Here is a 16,582-nt window from a genome sequence, read left to right as displayed (position 1 = left end):
TGTGGACATACATAAGTTCTGTTAAAACTGGTAATTGTTACTGTTATTGAAATTCAGTAGAATACTCTATTAGGGAGGTGAGGAGAGGAGGAAAACTGGTATGGTAGTAGTAGGGAATAAAAATGAAAGACTTTAAACTTATTTCTACTAAAAAGCTTGTCTGCTTGGATTTAGTAGTATGGATATGCCTGCATGAGGGCACAAGGTGTAATTCTAATATCTCTCACACCAGTAAAATTTAATTGGATGCATCTGAGATGAGGCTTAGATGTAAAGGTCCCCAGTACCACACGAGGACTGGAAAAAGAAAACAAAATCGAGTTTGGGATTTATTACTATAGACAAAAGAATCTGAATTGATAGGGGAAATAAATATATTCAGGAAAAAATTCACTATGTACACACTAACTGGATTTTCCTTCAAATGAGGTGGGAAATAAGAATCCCTTTTAATCCTCAATTAAAAATTAGTCACTGAAACTGACCAACCAACTTATGATGATCTCCCTACACTCTGAATGCTCTTTTATAGCAAAAATGGCCTATAAAATTCCCTTGGGAACTTTCATTATAATTTATGTGATTTTGTGGTTTTCTTTGATAATACTTAGCACACTACTATTTAAAAAATAAATGCTCAGGGAACCGGATCAACATGGCGGAGGAGTAGGACGTGGAGCTCACCTTCTCCCCACAGATACATCAAAAATACATCTATGTGTGGAATGACTCTCACAGAACATCTACTGAATGCTGGCAGAAGAATTCAGACTTCCAAAAGAGCAAGAGAATCTCCATGTAACTGGGCAGGGCAAAAGAAAAAGAGAGAGAAAGGAATCGGGAATGGACCTGAACCTCTGGGAGGGAGCTGTGAAAAAGGAAAGGTTTCCGCACACTGGGAAGTCCCCTCAGTCCCTCTGTCCACTGGCGGGGACAGAGGGGTAGCTTCAGAGCCTTGGAGGAGAGCACAGCAACAGATGTGTGGAGGGCAAAGCAGAGACAGATCTGCACAGGTCGATGCTGACCGGCACTCCCCAGCCCGAGACGCTTGTCCGCTTGCCTGCTGGGGCAGGTGGGGGCTGGGTACTGAGGCTCGGGCTTTGGAGGTCAGACCCCGGGGAGAGGACTGGGGTTGGCTGTGTGAACAAAGCCTGAGGGGGGTAGGGTGCAGGGTGCCAAAACTGAGGGAGTCTGGGAAGAAGCCTGGGCCCACCAGAGGCAAGGGACCATTGTTGGGGGGCATGAGAGGAGAAGGGTGGGCCCGCCATAGGAGCTTCTTTCTCTGCATGCTCACAGGCAGCAGGGCACTGCCTATATGAGCTCCAGGGGCAGGCGTGAGCCATGGCTGACATCTTGGACTCCAGAGGCAGGTACAGAACGCTGCCATTGCTGCTGCCACTGCCAAGGGTCCTGTGAGCGGGGGTGCAGATCACTGCCCTCACCTTTCCAGGAGCTGGCATGGCCCGCCACTGCAGAGGGTCCCATGAAGTGGGACCAACTTCCCCGGGAGTGCGCACAGCCAACCACCGCTGACAAGGGTCCTGCAACCCGGTGCCAATCACTGCCCCCACCTCCAAGGGGTGCGCAACACACCACTGCCGCCTAGGGTCCCAAGATCTAGGGCCAACTTCCCCAGGGACACATGACACACATGTGTCTTCCCCAGGGACACATGACCTGCTGCCGCCATTGCAGAGAAACCTGCGACCGGGAGCCAACTCTTGCTCCCGCCTCCCTGGGAGCGTGCACCTGCACACCCCGATCAAGGGGATAACAGCCAGCACATGCTAAGAAACAGACAGCAAGCATCCAAACCAAAAACAGCACTCATGTCAAAAAAATACTGAACCCACACAAGCTACACAGGGATTCTCCTGCTTATAAATAGCCCTCCAAGACCACAGTAGATAATTTTTTCTCCTGAACTCACAGAGTAAGAGAAATATAAGCAAAATGAAAAAGCAGAGGAACCACTCTCAGTTAAAAGACCAAAAAAATTTGCCTGCAGGAACAACGAAAAAGACCTCCTCAGTCTAATAGACACCGAGTTAAAAAAGGAGGTAATGAAAATACTGAAGGAATTAAGAAAGGCTATCAACAGAAAGGCAGATTACTGTAAAAAGGAACTTGAAACTACAAGGAGGAGACAATAAAAATTAGAAAATTCATTTGCTGAGACAAAAGCTGAGCTCAAGGCAATGAACAGCAGAATGAATAATGCAGAAGAAAGAATAAGTGACCTGGAAGACAGACTAATGGAAATTACCCAATCAAAACAGAAGCGAGAAAGCCAAATGAAAAAAAAAAAAAAAAATGAAAGCAACATAGGAGACCTACGGGATAATATAAAGCAGGCCAATCTATGCATAACAGGGATTCCAGAAGGAGAAGAAAGAGAAAAGAGGATTGGAGATGTATTTGAAAAAATTATGGCTGAAAATTTCCCAAACTAAAAGAAGGAAACAGATATCCAGATACAGGAAGCACAGAGGGTCCCAAAGAAGATGAAGCCAAACAGACCTACATCAAGACATATTATAATAAAAATGGCAGAAGTTAAAGATAAAGAGAGGATTCTAAAGGCAGCAAGAGAAAAACCAAGAGTTCTTTACAAGGGAACCCCCATAAGACTATCAGCTGATTTCTCTACAGAAACACTGCAGGCCAGAAGGTCATACAAAATATATTCAAAGTCTTAAAAGAGAAAAATCTGCAACCTAGAATACTCTACTCAGCAAGATTATCATGTAGAATAGGAGGAGAAATAAATAATTTCTCAGAGAAGCAAAAATTGAAAGAAAACAGCAATACTAAACCTATCCTGAAAGAAATATGGAAAGGTCATCTCTAAATAGAAAAGAAGCAGCAAGAAGAAATAGGAAGGAGGAAATCACAATTGGAAAGTAAATCACTTAAATTAGCCAGTATAGAGATCAAAAAGAAAAAAAAAAACCCTATTGTGAAAGCAATGATAAACACAAGGAGCAGCAAAGGGATAAACATGAAGATGTAAAAAGGGACATCAAAATCATAAAATGTGGAGAAGGAGAGTAAGAAAATGCAGATTCTTTTTGTTTTTTTTAAATGTGTTTGAGCCTATATGACTACCAGTCTAAAGCAAGCATATATGGGAAGGGGTTAACATACTTGAAAACAGGGCAACCACAAATGAAAAACATACAATAGATTCACAAAAACTGAAAAAAGAACACAAGCATAAAATAAAAGGAAATCATGAAACCACAAAAAGAAAAACAGAAAAAGGAACAAAGAAGAAACAAAGAATCAACTGGAAAACAAGGTTTTAAATGGCAATAAATACATATATATATCAATAATTACCTTAAGTGTCAATGGACTGAATGCTCCAATCAAAAGACAAAGAGTGGCAGACTGGATAGAAAAAACAAGAGTCTACAATATGCTGCCTATAAGAGACCCACCTTAGGGCAAAGGATACACATAGATTGAGAAAGAGGGAATGGTAAAAGATATTTCATGCAAACGGAAATGACAAGAAAGCAGGAGTTGCAATACTCATATCAGACAAAATAGACTTTAAAGCAAAGGTTATAAAGAAAGATAAAGAAGTACACTACATAATGATAAAAGAATCAATACAAGAAGACGATTTTGTACTTATCAACATATATGCACCTAATATAGGAGCACCTCTGATACATAAAACAAATACTAACAGATATAAAGGGAGAAATTGATGGGAATACAACAGTAGGAGACTTTAACACCCCACTCACATCAATGGACAAATTTCCAGACAGAGAATCAACAAGGTAACAGAGGTCCTAAATGATACAATAGTTAGACTTAATTGATAGTTTCAGGATATTACATCCAAAAAAAAAACAAACACCACCACCACCCCACAAAAAACAGAATACACATTCTTTTTGAGTGCACACAGAACATTCTCTAGGGCTGACCACATCCTAGGTCACAAAACTAACCTCAACAAATTTAAGAGTACAGAAATTATTTTAGGCATTTTCTCTGACCACAATGGCATGAAATTAGAAATCAACCACAGGAAAAGAAATGAGAAAAGAACAATTAGTTGGAGACTGAATAACATGCTACTAAAAAACCAATGGGTCAATGAGGAAATCAAAAAGGAAATTAAAATATACCTTGAGACAAACAACAATGAAAACACAACCATACAAAATCTATGGGACACAGCAAAAGCAGTTCTTAGAGGGAAGTTTATAGTGATACAGGCCTTCATCAAAAAACAAGACAAATCTCAAGTAAACAACCTAAACTATCACTTAAAAGAATTAGAAAAAGAAGAACAAACAAAACCTAAAGTCAGCAGAAGGAAGGAAATAATAAAGATCGGGGAGGAAATAAATAAAATAGAGATTAAAAAAAAAAGGAAAAAATAACAAAACCAAGAGCTGGTTCTTTGAAAGGGTAAACAAAATTGACAAACCTCTAGCCAGGCTCACCAAGAAGAAAAGAGAGAGAACCCAAATAAACAAAATGAGAAATGAAAAAGAAGAAATATCAACTGATACCGCAGAAATACAAGAACATAAGAAAATACTATAAACCATTATATGCTAACAAATTTCACAACTTAGAAGAAATGGATAACTTTCTAGAAACATATAGACCACCAAAATTGAATCAATAATAGATAATTTGAACAGATCAATCACTAGAAGTGAAATAGAATCTGTAATAAAAATACTTCCTACAAACGGAAGTCCAGGACCAGATGGCTTCACAGGTGAATTCTACCAAGCATACAAAGAACTTACACTGATTCTTCTCAAACTCTTCCAAAAGACTGAAGAGGAGGGAACACTCCCAAAGACATTCTATGAAGCCACCATCACCCTGATACCAAAAGTAGACAAAGACACCACCAAAAAAGAAAATTATAGGCCAATATCTTTGATAAATATAGATGCAAAAATCCTCAGCAAAATATTAGCAAAAAGAATCCAACAACACATAAAAAAGATCATACACTATGACCAAGTGAGATTCATCCCAGGTTCACAAGGATGGTTCAACATATGCAAATCAATCAGTGCAATACAGCACATTAACAAAAGAAAAGTCAAAAACCACATGATTATCTCAAAAGATGCAGAAAAAGCATTTGACAGAATTCAACATTCATTCATGATAAAAACTATTACCAAAGTGGGAATAGAGGGAACATATCTCAATATAATTAAAGCCATTTATGAGAAACCCACAGTCAATATAATAATCAACGATGAAAAGCTGAAAGCCTTCCCACTAAAATCTGGAACAAGACAAGAATGACCACTCTCACCATTTCTTTTCAACATAGTATTGGAATTCTTAGCCACAGCAATCAGACAAGAAAAAGAAATAAAAGGTATTCAAATTGAAAGGGAAGAGGTAAAATTGTCACTATATGCAGAAAATCCTAAGAACTCCACACAAAAACTACTAGATCTAACAAATAAATTCAGCAAAGTAGCAGGATAGAAGATTAACATTCAGAAATCGGTTGCATTCCTTTACACTAACAACGAAATATCAGAAAGGGAATGTAAACACCTTTTAAAATTGCACCCCCCCCCCAAAAATCGAGGAATAAACCTGACCAAGGAGGTGAAAGACTTATATGCTGAGAACTATAAAACATTAATAAAGGAAATGAAAGAGGATTCAAAGAAATAGAAAGATATCCCATGCTCTTGAACTGGAAGAATTAACATTGTTAAAATGGCAATACTACCCAAAGCATTCTACAGACTTAATGCGATCCCTATAAAATTATCCATGACATTTTTCACAAAACTAGAACAAATAATCCAAAAATTTATATGGAACCATAAAAGACCCAGAAGTGCTAGAGCCATCCTGAGGAAAAAAACAAAGGCATAACTCCCCAGACTTCAGACAATGCTACAAAGCTACAGTAATCAAAACAGTGTGGTACTGGTACAAAAACGGGCATATGGATCAATGGAACAGAATAGAGAGCCCAGAAATAAACCACACACCTATTGTCAATTAATCTTTGACAAAGGAGGTAAGAATATACAAGGGGAAAAAGGAAGTTTCTTCAGCAAATGGTGCTGGGAAAGTTGGACAGCTGCATGTAAATCAATGAAGTTAGAACACACCCTTACACCATGCACAAAAATAAACTCAAAATGGCTTAAAGACTTAAACATAAGACAACATACCATAAAACTCCTAGAAGAGAGCATAGGCAAAATATCCTCTGACATAAATTGTACCAATGTTTTCTTAGGTCAGACTCCCAAGGCAATACAAATAAAAACAAAAATAAACAAATGGGGCCTAATCAAACTTGCAAGCTTTTGCACAGCAAAGAAAACCATAAAAAAAAAAGAAAGACAACCTACCAAATGGGAGAAAATATTTGCAAATGATGCAACAGACGAGGCTTAATCTACAAAATATACAAAAAACTCATGCAACTCATCAACAAAAAAACAAATAACCCAATTGAAAAATGGGCAGAAGACCTTAATAGACATTTCTCCAAAGAAGACATACAGATCGCCAATAGGCACATGAAAAGATGCTCAACATCACTAATTATTAGACAAATGCAAATCAAAACTACACTGAGGTACCACCTCACACCAGTCAGAATGGCCATCATTAAAAAGTCTACAAATAACAAATGCTGGAGAGGATGTGGAGAAAAGGGAACTCCTACACTGTTGGGGGGAACTGTAAGCTGGTACAACCACTATGGAGAACAGTATGCAGGCTACTCAGAAAACTAAAAACAGAATTACCACATAATCCAGCAATCCCCCTCCTGGGAATATACCTGAACAAAACTATAATTCAAAAGATACATGCACCCCTATGTTCATAGCAGCACTGTTCACAATAGCCAAAACATAGAAACAACTTAAATGTCCATCGACAGAGGAATGGATAAAGAGGATGTAGTAAATATATACAATGGAATACTATTCAGCCACAAAAAGAACAAAATAATACCATTTGCAGCAACATGGATGCAACTAGAGATTGTCATACTAAGTGAAGTCAGAAATAGAAAGACAAATATATGATACCACTTATATGTGGAATTTAAAATATGGCACAAATGAACCTATCTACAAAACAGAAACAGACTCAAGTTGGGCAGGGAGAAGGATGGACTGGGAGTTTGGGATTGGTAGATGCAAACTATTACATTTAGAATGGATAAACAACAAGGTTCTAATGTATAACACAGGGAACTATATTGAATATCCTGTGATAAACCATAATATAAAATATAAAAAAGAATGTACATATGTGTATAACTTAGTCACTTTACTGTACAGCAGAGATTGGCACAGCACTATAAACCAACAATACTTCAAAAAAAAAATTTAAAAAAAAATGCCAAACCTATAAAAAAAATAAATTGCTCTGAGCTGTCTAAAAAAATCAATCAATCAATCAATCAATCAATAAGTAAAAAATGCTCCACAGGCTAATAATGGTAATATATAGAAAATAAGTCTTAGACTATTACCAAAATTACTGTAAAAGTCTAAGAATATAATTGCATTTAAAAAGATAAAATGAAAAAAAAAGATAAAATATCTTCTAATAGTTATGATACTTTTAACAATTCGAATAATGGAATATAACATCTTTTAAAAGAAATCATTATTAAGATTTCTTTTTTGTGTGTGAAAATCTGGCAATTCAAGTTATAGAATGTCAGGTCATTCAATATAAAAATTCCAGCAATTTATCATTCCTATCCTTGGTTATTTAAGGATTACATACTCAGGACTTAATAATGTGAGATTCCTTTTAAGTCAGAGCCTTTTCTAAGAGAGTGGAAGTAGAGACAGATTTTAAGACCAGATATTCTAGAATCCAACAAATCTATTCAACTCTGCTAAAACATTCTACTATGATATGACCTTAGAGAATTCAAATAAGAAAGCTTATTTAGTTCCTATATATTAAGAGAAACAGGAATCTCTTTTGATTCCAAACTAGAAAAAAATTATAATTAGCTTATTGAGATACTACATTCTCTTAAAATTTAGATGTACCAGCTTGCCAACCTTGCTTTAAGACGGCATTACAACTAAGTAAGACACGGTTTTCACACATATGCTGATGTCTCAAGTTTCATCATGGCCACAAGTAAATAGTATTCAGCTGTATCATCTTAAATTTCCATATTATTATAAAGCTTGAGAAAAACCAACCAATGCCATCTTTTTTTTTTCTTTTTCTTTTGCGGTATGAGGGCCTCTCACTGTTGTGGCCTTTCCCGGTGCAGAGCACAGGCTCCGGACACGCAGGCTCAGCGGCCATGGCTCATGGGCCCAGCCGCTCCGCGGCATGTGGGATCTTCCCGGACCGGGGCACGAACCCATGTCCCCTGCATCAGCAGGCGGACTCTCAACCACTGCGCCACCAGGGACACCCCCAATGCCATCTTAATTCCTAGCTTTCTAGAATTAATCTTAGGACAAGTACATCTTCTATGAAAGCTGAGAACAGAGTAACTTACCCTGTCATGAAGAGTCCAGCCAACATATTTTAGGTAACTGTCATTTAGGAAGGCATCACTATACATTTTCATCCATACTCCAATTTCTTCAATACAAATGGCTCTAATCTCAGCAATAGCATCACTAGAGAAGGAAAAAAAAAGAGTCAAACCTCTGATTAATATCCAAAGCTAGAAAGTACTTCATACTCATTTTCAGCAAGCAATAGATATAATATTATCCAAATACCATTTTTATATCTGCCCTCGCAAAGGTCTCCAACTTGAATATCTTCTATTTTTTACATGGCTTCTATGAAATAAAAACCACCAATACCAAACAAAAAAAAAAGCTTCTGGAAATCATCTTATTTTGACTCAACTGCTCTATTTTCAATGGACTAGGAAATGACATTTGGAGCTTTCTGAAAGCCTCACAATTATTATGGGATCAATACACATGTTAAAACTTCTGAGGAACCAGAGTATCAACATCCAAATACAGGATAATGGAGAACTCAAAACGTGTTTCTCTAAATAACTGTGACTCTTTCTAAGCTAGTACACATCTAAAGAATTAAAAAATAATTTTCATGAACAAAAAATTAGTATCTATGAGGCAAAATTGTAGCAGCCTGTATTATTTGAAAATGTACAGTAGTTTACAAAACCAAGTCCTTGAAGTAACTGCACAGGGAAGAAGAATAATTCACATTTAGTCACAACAGAACAATCCTGGTGACCACACTATGAAGTGGTAGCAGAACGAACCCCAAAAGTCAGGTCTCTGGCTCTGTGCCCAGACAGCTTTTCACCTCACCATAAGCATCTACTACAACCCTCCTGGAATTACTTCTACTCTAAAATCTGTGAACCATGAACAAATACAGTGTTAATATTTTTACCTTATCTTTCAACAGGATAATAACTCTGGCTAAAAACACCCCGTATTATACAATTAAGATAAATCCTTTCTTTTGTAGATCAATCTTAAAGGTTTCTGAGTTACCATACATGAATAATTTTTAATTCTCCAATTTACACAAGGCAATCATCTGTCAAGGAGCTTTCCTTAGTTTCTCTTTTGTGATAAAATGAGTGCTAGTATTCTAATATTTAATTCTCTGCTCTAATAAATCTTAGTTCCTTCTAAGTCCATGTCATTGCTTAAAGAATAAAAATGTGAGAAACTTTCTCTTTCAAAACCATACTACCAATTACAGTCTTTAGTTTTCCTACACTTTTGCTGTTGTTTATACCTTTTTCTCATGGAGAGATTCTATAGCACAGAGGCTAATGATACAGACTTTGGAGTAAGACATCCTGAGTTCAAATCCTGACTCTGCTATTTACTAGCTGCAAGTTATTTCCCTCTTTCTTAGATTTCCTCACCTGTAAAACAGGGATAATAACTGAACCTAGACCTCACAGTGACTGTGAGGATGAACTCACTTAATAAAAGTATCAATAAAATACTTAGAACTGTGCCTGGTACCTACTAAAACTTTCCATCAATGTTCATTATTATAATCTTTTAATTGTCATCAATCTAGACATTCATAGATGATACAATATAAAAAGTAGCTTAAAAACTGTGAAAGAATGTTCCTTGACCTTTAAAATAATGAATGTGAATGGTTCAAGGGTATTTCTTTTTTTCTAAATATGAAAAATTTCAGACATTACAAAGTTATTATGCTTTAACTTCATATATATTGTTTTACATATTTTGAAACTTTACATACATTATATCTTATAGGCTTCCTCTCCAATTAGATTTTTTCACAAACCAGTTTTGCAATTTATACACACTGATTCATATAGCTCCAAGTCCAATATATTAACTTTAACTGATGTTCAGTGTTCCTTTCTATAAATAAATTACAAATTACTTATACATTCTCTCAGTGGCAGATATTTAGGTTGTTTCCAAGTTTTTGATTTTATTAACAATGAATGGCATAAGCATTCTCGTACATGTCTGCTTGTGTAAGTGTTTCCCCTAGGGCAGTGTTTTTAAAACAGTGCATTACTACCTACCAGCACATTATGAAATAAATTTAGTGAGTGGGGAAAAAAAAAGTATTTGGGATAGAAAATACTAAAATGCTTCACATGGGGTAAGGCAAGTAAGTATTTTTTCTTGGAACATCTGTGTACTTGATGTAGGAAATGGTCAGTCAAGTCTGTGAGACACTGTTGTTATACTTAGAAGTGAAATTTACTGGGTGAGAAGGAATACACATCTTCACCCGAATTAGATATTAACAAATTTTTCCATATAGTGCTTTCATCCCTACCTGTCACTTGGTATTGTTCTACTATTTTATATAAATTTCCACTTCTAAGAACTACAAGTTCATATACTTTGTCTTCTACTGGGCTGTACAAATTAAAAAAAATAATAACAGCAGCAAAAATAAAACAAAATAAAATAGCTCCCCTCCAAAACCAAAACATAACCACAAAATCCCCAAATCCCAAAGATCAATTACACTTATTCTCTGCTAAAATACGCTTGTACAAACCAATCAAAAAAATTAAAGCAAACAAAACCAGGCTGAGTTTTTTATTACACAAGCTCAGAGAAGTAGGGTAAGGACACAATGAATAGGTATGGTATTTTGATTAAAACTATAGTGACTACTAAGTACAGTAACTCATAATACATAGCTCAATCATTCTTCCATTCATTACCATTGGTATTACCATTACCTCTGGTATTGAGATTATAGGTGGCTGATTCCTAAGGCTAGAGAATATAAAGGCTTAGCTTTATTTCAGTAGGAAAATATTGCTCAAAATCTTTTTTTATAACCATTTCTATGTCTAAGCCTAACCTCTAATACCTTTCTCTCATGCTTATTAGACTGCCAAAAGCTCATGTTCTTGAAACACAGCTCTTCTCTGTAAGCACTGCCAACATTTAGATACAGCTTATCTTCTTGGAATCCCAGTCCTTGTCTACTTCAGATGCTAGTCTGATGCCTCCCACTTTAACTTAAAATTTTTTTCATATCCTTTTTAGATCTACAATTTGACTATGTATGTAAGACAGCCCATTCTACTACTATTAAAAGTCCCTAGGTGATTTTTCTCCTATTTGGGTTTTGGAGCTCTAATCTACTTTGCTTGCTGATACTACCCTATTAATCATTCTCTACATGTAACTATATTATGTAATTACAGACTATACAGTAAAATAAGAATTTCTTTGTGGTGGTCTTAAAATGTCCACAAATTTTCTGTTACTATTCCTTTGGTGGAGACACATGCTTCTTTTCTTGAATATGGGTGTACTTATTAACTTGTTTCTAATAAATATAATTCAGTGGAAATGATGAATTTTGGCATCTGAAGCTAGGTCAAAAAAGACATAGTGACTTTTCCTTTGCTCTCTCTCTTGGATCAATCTCTCTCAGGAAAGCCAACTGCCATGTCTTAAGGACATTCTAGCTGCCTTATAGAGAACTCAATGTGGTGAGTAACTAAGTCTTCTTCCACCAGCCATGTGAGTAAGACGTATGAGAAGCAGATGCTCCAACCACAGTCAAGCCTTCAAATGACTGCAGCCTCAACCAAAGTCTTGACTGCAATCTGATGAGAGAACTTAAGCCAGAACCCCTTAGCTAGGCCACTCCCAAATTCTTGACCCACAGTAACAATGAGATAATGTATAGTGCACCAAGTTTTGGGGTAAGTTGTTATATGGCAAAAGATAACCAATAGTCTTAGTTTTACTGTTATTGAAGGCCTTTTACCAATTGAACCATAACCAATCTTCTTTTAGTTTGGTCTATGAATGAGTTCTTTAGTCCAAATAGCTCAACTGCACACATTACATGTCTGTGGTGACTCCTACACTCACAGTGCCCTTATTCCACTCTGATTACCTACAATGATTATTCTTTCAAGCTCTAGTAAACTTTCAGGTCTTCCATGATTCATGGCACATCCTCTTATTACCATAGATAGCTTTCTTCTTGCCTTCTAGGAACTAACATTCTATTTAAGTAAATGAAGTACAAAATGAAAATGCAGTATATTTCTAAATATCCCTGACTTACTATATATATATATATATATATATATATATATATATATATATATATATATATACACACACACACACATTTTTCCCCCCTTCAGTACACGGGCTTCTCACTGCTGTGGCCTCTCCCGTTGCAGAGCAACAGGCTCCGGATGCGCAGGTCCAGCGGCCATGGCTCACAGGCCCAGCCGCTCTGCGGCATGTGGGATCTTCCCGGACCGGGACACGAACCCATGTCCCCTGAATTGGCAGGCGGACACTCAACCACTGCGCCACGAGGGAAGACCCTACAATATATTTTTTGATATACAGATATTTTTCTCATATTTTAGAGATCTTCAGTCTTTGATTTTTATATTACATTTATTTTTAACACCTTAGTCTCTATTTCCAAAGGTCTCACTCCATTTAGAAAGATAATGTTTAGCTGCAGGTGTTTGGAAGTTTCCAAAGCAAAGATTAAGTAGGGGGCAAAAAAGTTAGTAAGACAAGAGGAAATGTATAAAGAAGATCACAAGATGAACGAATTTTCATAGTTCTAGTACTGGGGCCTTGAAATGAACAACTAAAAATGAAGTTAGAATACACTTTACTTGCAAACTCAAAGAAAGAAAAAAACTAGAAAAGAATAATTCTGGGGCAATTAATCCTCTGCTGTAGCTCTTTTTTAAAGCATAAAAGAATAATTATGTTCATTTCTATGGAAAACTTACCTAATTTACTGATCCTCAGTTAGTATGCCTTTACTTTAATATCTAACAATAATCTAACAATTTAAATCTAACAATTAATTTAATTTTAATTAATATTTAATTTTTGAAGTTGGGGTGGCAGGAGAGAAAAAGCATTAACTTAAAGTGTCATCTCTCCACAGCACTTCTATTTCTAGTAGGTACATGCAGTAACATTTTCCCTTAATCAATAAAGTGGACTAAGTGATACTTCTGGAAAAACCAATGATTGGTATCCATGACATGCTGATCACTTTGGCAGGCAGGTCATACTCTCACCTATATTTTCAACCCTCTTTTGAGGAACTGAAATTTTTTTTAATAAATTTATTTATTTAGTTTATTTTGGCTGCGTTGGGTCTTCGTTGCTGCACATGGGCTTTCTCTAGTTGCAGCGAGCAGGGGCTACTCTTCGTTGCAGTGTGCAGGATTCTCATTGTGGTGGCTTTTCTTGTTGTGGAGCACAGGCTCTAAGCACGTGGGCTTCAGTAATTGTGCCTCCTGGGCTCTAGAGCACAGGCTTAGCAGTTGTGGCACAAGGGCTTAGTTGTTCCACGGCATGTGGGATCTTCCTGGCCTAGGGCTCGAACCCACGTCCCCTGCACTGGCAGGCAGATTCTTAACCACTGCGCCACCAAGGAAGCCCAGAGGAATTGAAATTTTAGTGTATCAAAAGTGAGCTATGACAGATTCAATACTTGTATGCAAGGTCTGATTAAATTAAAAAATCAATAAGGTAACAGTAGGAAATTAAAGAATTGTTGCTTTTATGAGAATAATAGGTTTAAAATTTTGGCAAGACTCAGAAAGGGTGGGTCACTAAAATGAAATAAAGGCTGTGTTATTTTGGTGTTGAAGATTGAGGTAAAATCATAAAAAATGATATGGATTCTGCATTCAAAATTGTGTGGCTGAGCCAAGATAGGATTTATGCTTCTTCCACTTGAAAAAACTAAAAAAACTGCATAAAATACATAAAATAATATTTTTTAGGTGTTGGATATCAGGCAGAGCAGGGCAGTGGTATAGGCAGGGGAACGTATACAGAGCCTGGGTATTTCCCAAAGTTGAGGAAAAGAAGCTGGGACTCTAGAGGACAAGGTGGTTAGATTTTACAAGGCACAGTACCAGAGATGCACAGAGAGAGTGAGCGCTGGGCATCTGCAGAAAGACCCTATCAACTCTTCAGCTGAGTATAAAGAGCATGTACATGTGAACAAACCACTCAATGCTGGGGAAAGAATGGCAGCAGCAGAGAGGGCAACCTCTGGAGCAAACATAGGGCTTGGAATACTTTGTGTTCCAGTGAGGCAGAGCAGAAAAACCTTGTAATTCACAGGGCATCAAGAAAAGTACAAAGAATGGTTTTATCTTAGTATCTGGGTAAAGTTAACCTTAGACTAAACGCTGCCCTGGTCCACTTAACAAACCTTAAATAAAGTCTTGAAAAGATCAAACATTAATTATGTCCCAGAGAAAAGTGGATGAATATCTTAAGAATACATTGTTTGGTACCCAACAAAACAAAACCCACAGTGGTTGGCACCTAATAAAAATTGCCAGGCATTCAAAGAAAATGACCCATAATAAGGGGAAAATTAATCAAAACAAACAGAATCAGAAATGACACAGATGATAAAACTAGTGAAACAGAACATTAAAAGTTACAACAAAATATATATATTCAAGAGGCTTGAGGAGAGCCTGGAGGTAATAAAAGAAAAATGAAGAAAACGACCCTGAAGAACATGACAAAATTGTTAAACTAGTTACAAAACAAAAAAAAAATTTAAATGTAACCAAGAGCAAAAGATAAATTAACTACAAAGGACACAAGATAAGAATGACAGCAGTTCTAGTTGGAAACAAGCCAAACCACAGATAATGGATCAATTCCTTTAAAAGACTGAAAAAAAAAAAGGTCAACCTACGATTCTATATTAAGAGAAAACACCTTTCTTCCCGTCCCCCCAAATAACTCAAAATACAAAAGCAATCTTTTTAGTTTTCTGGAAATAGATTCAAAATGTTGATAAGCATTTACTCGTAAAAAGCTGATGAAATTTGGGCCCAAAACAGCAAAAATCTATGGCATTCTTGAATGGACATAACCCCTTCAAACACCCTAAAACTCAGAGCAGCAGGTGTAGTGGAGGTAGCAGGATTGGGAATGCCCATGAAAACCATGGTTTTAAGATGAGGAAGCTGACTTGATTGGTAGCAACATGCTAAATACCAACACCCAGGGAAGATTTCAATAAAAAGAGCAAACTCTGTAAGAAATGAATGGGGAAATAGCAGAGTTCTGCTAGCCTAAAGCTACAGTCCAGGAGAGATAAATTCCTCAGATTAAGTCCAAGTAAATTATTCAAAAACAAAACCCCCAACAATACGACAAACTTCAGGGGAAAAAAATCAGAATCCATATTTGCTAAGATATATTTTGTAAAATGCACAGTTTTTAACAAAAGATTATATGATGTACAAAGAAAAAGCGAAGTAATACCTATACTTGGAAATTGAAACAGTCTAAAGAAACTGCTCCGAGTGGGCCCAGCTGTTAAATTTAGCAACGTTTTTAAGGAAATCCAATAAATATAATCAGATTATATTTAAAGATGCTATATTCAAAGAACTAGATGAGAACATGACAAGGCCTCAACCAACAGTGGATTATGATAAAGAAACAGCAACTATAAAAATAGGACCAACTGAAAAGTACAATAACAGAAATAAAAAACTCACCATATGGTTTCAGCAGCATACTTGAGTTGACAGAAAAAAAACACTGAACCTGAAGATAGGTAAACAGAAATTACCCAAAGAATAGAGATGAAAAACATTGAGGAAGGAAAAACGAGAGAGAGAGAGTGTGTGAGAGCGCGCACATGCACGTAAGCTCCAAAAGCCTAGGAAACAATATCATGAGAAATGGGTAAAAAATACTTGAAGAATCAACTGCTAAAAGCTTATGAAATTTGATGAAAAACATGAATCTACAGATCCAAAAAGGTCAACAAAATATTAGTAGGATAAACACAAAGAGATCCATATCTAAACACATAAGCAAACTGTTGAAAGCCAAAGAAAAATGGGGAAAAAAAGAAGAAAAGAAAATAAAAGCTACAAAAAAAGTGACTCATAAATGTACAGGGGAACAGCAAGATTAACAACTAATTTTTTACTCAGAGACAATGAAGTCCAGTAGGTGGTAGAAAGGCAGTAAAAGTGTTAAAGGAAAATAGAACTGTCCACCAAGAATTCTATATCCAGCCAAACTATCTTTCAAATATGGAAGAT

The 16,582-nt window shown here is 36.5% G+C and overlaps 1 protein-coding gene across 6 annotated transcripts in view; it reads right to left on the bottom strand.

Moving 5' to 3' along the window:
* STAG1 (STAG1 cohesin complex component) overlaps positions 1-16,582 on the bottom strand; it is a gene marked incomplete at its 3' end in the record, with an annotated part of 426,886 nt that overhangs the window by 116,025 nt on the left and 294,279 nt on the right. For all 6 annotated transcript variants that reach the window (XM_079922183.1, XM_079922181.1, XM_079922182.1 and 3 more), the window contains one exon: positions 8,522-8,645. In XM_079922183.1, coding sequence (XP_079778309.1) covers positions 8,522-8,645 — 124 coding nt within the window. The remainder of the gene's footprint in view (positions 1-8,521; positions 8,646-16,582) is intronic.

The sequence above is a fragment of the Stenella coeruleoalba genome (assembly GCF_951394435.1).
Source record: "Stenella coeruleoalba genome assembly, chromosome: 5".
NCBI lineage: Eukaryota > Metazoa > Chordata > Mammalia > Artiodactyla > Delphinidae > Stenella > Stenella coeruleoalba.
This window is presented reverse-complemented; position numbering and strand designations above follow the sequence as displayed.